The sequence below is a fragment of the Ovis canadensis genome, chromosome 1 (assembly GCF_042477335.2).
Source record: "Ovis canadensis isolate MfBH-ARS-UI-01 breed Bighorn chromosome 1, ARS-UI_OviCan_v2, whole genome shotgun sequence".
NCBI lineage: Eukaryota > Metazoa > Chordata > Mammalia > Artiodactyla > Bovidae > Ovis > Ovis canadensis.
Window position 1 is genome coordinate 7,798,538 of NC_091245.1, and position 6,000 is coordinate 7,804,537.

Genomic DNA, 6,000 nt, shown 5'->3' on the forward strand with positions numbered 1-6,000 from the left:
CCTGCATGCTCAGATGCCTGGCAGAAGGCTGTCAGCTTTAGGGGACTGTCTTGCCCCGTGGAGGTGGGGTTGGCAGCCCAAACCCACTTCCGTTAGGTCACTGGGCACCCACAGTTCTCAGACAACGTCCTGTGGTTTTTCCTCCTGTCTTTGCACCAAAGCCAAGCCTGACTCCTCATCCCCTACAACAAGACCACCACAAAAATGCAGGGGACAGTTCCTGTCCTGGGAAAAGGTCCACCATGCCTTCAGCAGTCTCCTCAGCCATCTGGCGCCCACCACTGTACGTTCTGAGACATTAGAGAATGGGAACCACATGCCCCCTTTACCTGGCCTTTGAGATGATGTTTCACCATAAATCCTGTGTCTTAACCCCAGTTCCCATTAGGGAGAGGTGTTCACCTTCAACCACCAGCCTCAACCCATAGAACCTTCTCCAGGGACCAACTCACACATCCAAGAAGGTTCAGAATGGCCCTGCTCCTAATAGTGAAATCAGAAACTCAAATGTTCATCCCCCTTAAGCTGGACGAAGGAGCATGAGAGAAAGCCCAGCCCAGCAGGATTGAATCTACAGCCACTACACATGGTCACTCGGAGAACCACGTACATAGGACGCTAGCCAGAAACCAAACCCACAGAGGAGTACTGATGGTAGGGTTCCACAAATGTCAAAACAGACAAAACGGAACCATCCATTGTTTACACACATATATTCAAACCATAAGCTTACGAATAAAAGCAAGGAATGAGGAACACAAAATTCAGGAGAGCGTGGGGTTAGTGTTAGTTGTATTGTTTCTCCTTAGGCTGGGAATCTAGGTTTGTAGGTTCTTTTCTACCAATATTAATAATAAAAATGTAGAAAGCAAAAATAAATCTTATATCCTCTGAATGAATAAGTTTTGAAGCCCTGTGATGTCCTTTCCTCCTCATAACTTTTTCTAGCTCTTCACTAGTTTTAAGTCTACTTCACACAGATAAAGAAAGCTCCACAGGATATATAAGCTTATACGTATAAGCTTTTGAAATCGATGATGGTGATGGAGAAGGGGTGGGAGTAAAAACTATCTTTTTGCTAATAGTTCCCTCTGCAAAATGCGCTTCGCAGAAGTTCTCAGGGATAAAGAGGACCCTCAGAACTGGGATGTACTTGCGTGGTCTCAGAAATCCTACCCACATGACTGCTGGCATCTCTGAGCAGAGTGGGAAATCCATCCAGAAACTCCAGGGGAGCCCAGGAGCAGAACAGGAAAGAGTCAGTCTCCGCCTGCCAGCAGCTCCCACGCTTGCCTCCACGTGGGATCCGGAAAGACCTTTTCTGCCCTCCCAGGGGTCTCGCACTGCTAGAGGCCAGAGGAGGGGGCACTGGAGAAGCCACCAGCATCCTCTGCCCATGGTGCAATTCTCACAGGGCCAGGGGGACTGCGGCAGTTACAAAATCTAAGTAGACATTGGGTGGTGAGAATAGCAAGAGCCTGGGTACCCAGAGAACCTCATCCCACAGATCAAAATACTGGCATGGGGACCTTCCTGGCGGCCCTGTGGTTGAGGCTCGGAGCATCCACTTCAAGGAACACAGGTTTGATCCCTGGGGGAGGGAAATAAGATCATGCATGGCTAGGGGCTAGGCCAAAATAAACAAATAATTAGCTTAAAAAAAAATAATGACATGCCCAGCACCTCAGAAGCCCCAGCCCAGTCCCTCCTTCTCCTTCCCTTTTCCAGAGTCAGCCACCACCCCAACTTTCATCACTGTGGCTGAGGGGGACCTTGGTATCAGACTGGAATGTTGTCTTTATTTCCTGACACGTGAGAGTGTTCGCTAGGACCTGAGACTGAGCGGAAACCCTGCGGGCATCACTGGAGGTGCAGGTGGGACTGGATGGGAGGGGCGTGCTCCCATCCCATCAGGCAGATGGGAGAGCCTGAAGGTAGGGAGGAGCCTTCTGCCCACTCTCTCCTCCCCGCCCCGGGTCCTAAGCAACTCAGTGTGCAGGGACACAGAACGGCGAGAAGTGAGACAAGTACCAAAGAGAAGGGCTAGGAGCTACAGCCACAACAAATGCAGACGAGAATGAGCCACCAGCCACGGAATTTAATAAAAGGACTTCAAAACTCACTTCTAAGGTGAACCCACAGGGCTGGAAGCAAGAACACCAAGCGTTACGGAGTAAAAAACACATATTCATAGTATGGTATTTCACCATCATGTGTAAAATAGATACCATATATAAAATAGCCAGTGGGAATTTGCTGTATGACTCAGGGAGCTCAAACCAGTGCTCTGTGACAACCTAGAGGGGTGGGATGGGGTGGGAGGTGGGAGGGAGGTTCCAGAGCCAGGAGACATATGTATACCTATGGTTGAATCATGTTGATGTACAGCAGAAACCGTACAATATTGCAAAGCAATTATCCTCCAATTAAAAATAAATATTTTTTAAAGTGCAGTATTTAAAATGTTATATAGGTCAGTTAATAGGTGCACTCGAATGGATAAGCAAGGTCCTACTGTATAGTACAGAGAACTATATGCCATATCCTGTAATAAACCATAATGAAAAATATGAAAAGGTGCAGGTGTGTGTGTGTGTGTGTGTGTGCGTACGTGTTAACTGAATCACTCTGCTGTACAGCAAAAATTAACACATTGTCAATCAATTATACTTCAATAAAATCTATTTTTTAAAGGCGCAAAACAAACTCATTCTTTAACAACCTAAGGTTACAGTTACAATCTTTAAAACAGGAATGCTAGACTAACAACACAGAGAAGAAAACGTCTCTGCGTTCGACAAAAATAACCCACAGAGAAGAGTGAGATGAGACATGAACTTTTTAAAGGAGTACGGGTCCCCAAAGAACCTTAACTGCGTGTTGAAGGGGGCGCGGTTAACTCACGCTCTCGGTGTAGGACACGTCGGTGCTCCGGGACGCGCTGGAGTACAGCGTCCGGGTGCTGTCGGGCGTGCCGTTCCGCCTTTTCCTCACGCTGAACCGTGCGCCCTTGAAGGACATCTCTTCTCCTGTGGACAAAGCGGAGCGGGGGAAATGGGGTCAGCAGCGTGGACAGGCTTCACTGAAGGCTTTACCGCAGTGCCCTCCCCGAGCCCCTCCCGTCTCGCCGTCTGCTGCCCCCAGAGCCCCATCCCTACCTGATCCCCGCCACCGGCCCCCCTAACGGGGTAACTGTCCCTGCGCCTCCGCTCTCCTCGCTTCATCTGTCCTCTGGGACCCAGCCTGAGTTCAGCCCCTCTGTGTGCTTTCCCTGGCCCTTCCCTCGTGGGCAGGGCCACTCCAGGGCCACTCTTGTCTGGGGGGTGGGATCCATCATTCCTAACCACCATATAAGAGGGGAAAGGATGGCTCCTTTCCAGCTGATGGCTTTGGAGAGAGCTGTAACCAGCAGCTTGCAGCAAGAAGATCAGCTGACAGGCAGGAGAGAGGACTCCTGCCCTGATCCAGTCACAGGAAGAGGGAGGAGGACTTTGATCGCCGGGGCAGTAGGGCCCGAGGACCAGTGAGCTCCAGGTCACTGGGACACTTGGAGCCAGCACACGGGTCCCAGGGGCCCCTGACAACTTCCTGCCGGGTTCCAGGAGCAGGCCATGAGCCGAAGGTATCATAGAAAACTCGGTTGCCATGGAGATGCCCCCGGATGCTCCCTGCTCTTCTGGGGATCCGAGTCTCCCATCCCAGCTTCAGGAGCAAACCTGTCCCTCTTGTCTCCCGAACATTATCTCAGACCTGTATCCACCAACAGCTACATCACATCCCTGGGTGGTTGAGCAGACACAGCAAACATGGGGTTCCTAGAACAAAGGCATCATCCTTCTCCTACGCTCCCCTCTGCCCTCCCCGCTGACCCTCTGTCTGCTCCTGGGACCAAGCTCCCCCTGCTGCCTGTGACCTCTCTACCCACCACCCTCACCTCTGTCATCACCACATCCAAGGGGTAGTCCCACCCCTTTGCCCCTCTCCAGCTCTTCCAGTGGCCCACAACTGCCCCCCAGACCCAGGTACCTCAGCCTGACCTCACTCACCTCCCTCTCCTTCTGGGCCAGGCTCCTCACTGGGCCCCAACTTAGCCATGTGAATCCCACGGTCTGTCTGCAGCCCTCTTCCCCAAATCCCCCCCACACCCAGCTGGTTATCTCCTGCTCACCCTCCTGATCTTATGCACCATCTCTTCAGGGAGGTGCCAGTGATGCCCAGGCTGGCACAGGTGCCCAGTGGCCTATTCTGGAAGTACCGTCTACTCTCCACCAAGACATGAGTACCCTGATATGTTTCATGATCTGTTTGGCCCCCCGTCTGTCTACTTAAGACTAAAACCAGATCTATCTGCTCAGCAAGGAGATCAAACCAGTCAGTCCTAAAGGAGATCAACCCTGAATATTCATTGGAAGGACTGATGCTGAAGCTGAAACTCCAATACTTTGGCCCCTGGATGCAAAGATCCCACTCATCGGAAAAAATCTTGATGCTGGGAAAGACTGAAGGCAGGAGGAGAAGGGGGTGACAGAGGATGAGATAGTTAAACAGTGTCACCGACTCAGTGGACATGAATTTGGGCAAACTCCAGGAGATACTGAAGGACAGAGGAGTCTGGCATGCTGCAGTCCATGGGGTCGCAAAGAGATGGACACAACTGAGCAATTGAACAACTGTATTCCCAGAGCCTGGCACAGAGCCCAAAGCAGAATGTATTAATACCAAGACTGATGGAATACATAAGCGATTATATAACACTCCCCCTCACCCCCAAAATCCTCCTTTAGTTTGCAAATTAATTCCACCTCGCCTTCCACACCCCCTGCAAGTGGAAAGACTGAGACACATGGCTCAGCCACTCGGCTGCTGACTTCTCAGCTTGGCACCTCCTCCCAAATCGCCAGTCCCAGCCTCAAAACCCTTCCAGGCCACAGAGATTGGAGGCCTCTTTAAACCCCACTGAGAACCCTCAGGCCAGGCTGTTTAAAACAACGAGTGCTTCTTTTACTTCTCTCTCTAGGCGTTTCACTGAGAGACTCAGAGTATTAATTGGTACTTTACATACATTATTGTAAAACCACAAATCAATCCTGCCAGGGATTTACTGTGATTCCCATACAGCAGCAAATGGCTTCTAAGTAGGGCACCAACGGTCAGCAAGTGATTTCATTTGCTCACAATGAAAAAACTGCTTATTTCATTGCAGCAGAAAATGTCTATTTTTGCTTTTTAATCACAGTTCAAATAAGAAATGGGAAGGCTGTGTAAAGAGGGCAGGAAGCAGTCCTGTTCTGACATTTCAGGGGCCTTTATTCCATGTTAGTTTCTAATGGGTTTTCTGAGGTCAGCTGATATTCTAGTTGACTAATTATGGGTCTGGACCACCTTCACACTGCCTCACATGCCAAGTATGCCAGGTACATCGTTCATCCATCTCCTAAACACAGTTGGGAGTTAAGGCTTGGGTTTGAAAGGGGTATTAGGAGAGGGGACATAGGGTCGAGGACCAAGGGCTTCTAGGGAGGTCTGGAGAGGAGAGGAGAGGGTCTACAGGGGCCCCCAGGATCCTTGGAAAGAGAGTCATCCACCCCTGAAAGGGGGTGAACTGGAAAAGCAAAATGACAACCAAGAGGAGGAGAAAGTGAAAGTCACACCAGGGAGAAACCAGTTAATGCATCAAATACTAAGGAAAAGTCATAAAGTGATGCCACTAGGTCGAACAATACAAAACCCTGTAGAAAAGTGGGTGAAAGAATCCCAAGCCATCAAACAAGGAAGCACAAGTCACTAATAAACACAGACTTATGCTATGCCTTCCTAGTAATACAAACAGTGAACCTCCAGGGACAGTGAAGCATCCAGGGGAGACAGTCTCAGATGACAGAATTTGATGTTGAAAAGAGCTTAGTGCAAACTCTCTCATATGGCTGGGGGGCCATGGGAGGTAAAAATCATTTTCCAGCTTGCCAGCCAGTGTGGCAACAATGTAGCAAAAGTTCAAAT

At 49.9% G+C, this 6,000-nt stretch overlaps 1 protein-coding gene across 1 annotated transcript in view; it reads right to left on the reverse strand.

Moving 5' to 3' along the window:
• TRPM8 (transient receptor potential cation channel subfamily M member 8) overlaps positions 1-3,021 on the reverse strand; it is a 91,890-nt gene extending 88,869 nt beyond the window's left edge. Inside the window, exon 1 of the mRNA XM_069585106.1 lies at positions 2,905-3,021. Within this exon, the coding sequence (XP_069441207.1) occupies positions 2,905-3,021 (117 nt within the window). The remainder of the gene's footprint in view (positions 1-2,904) is intronic.
• Between the last annotated feature and the right edge of the window lie 2,979 nt (positions 3,022-6,000).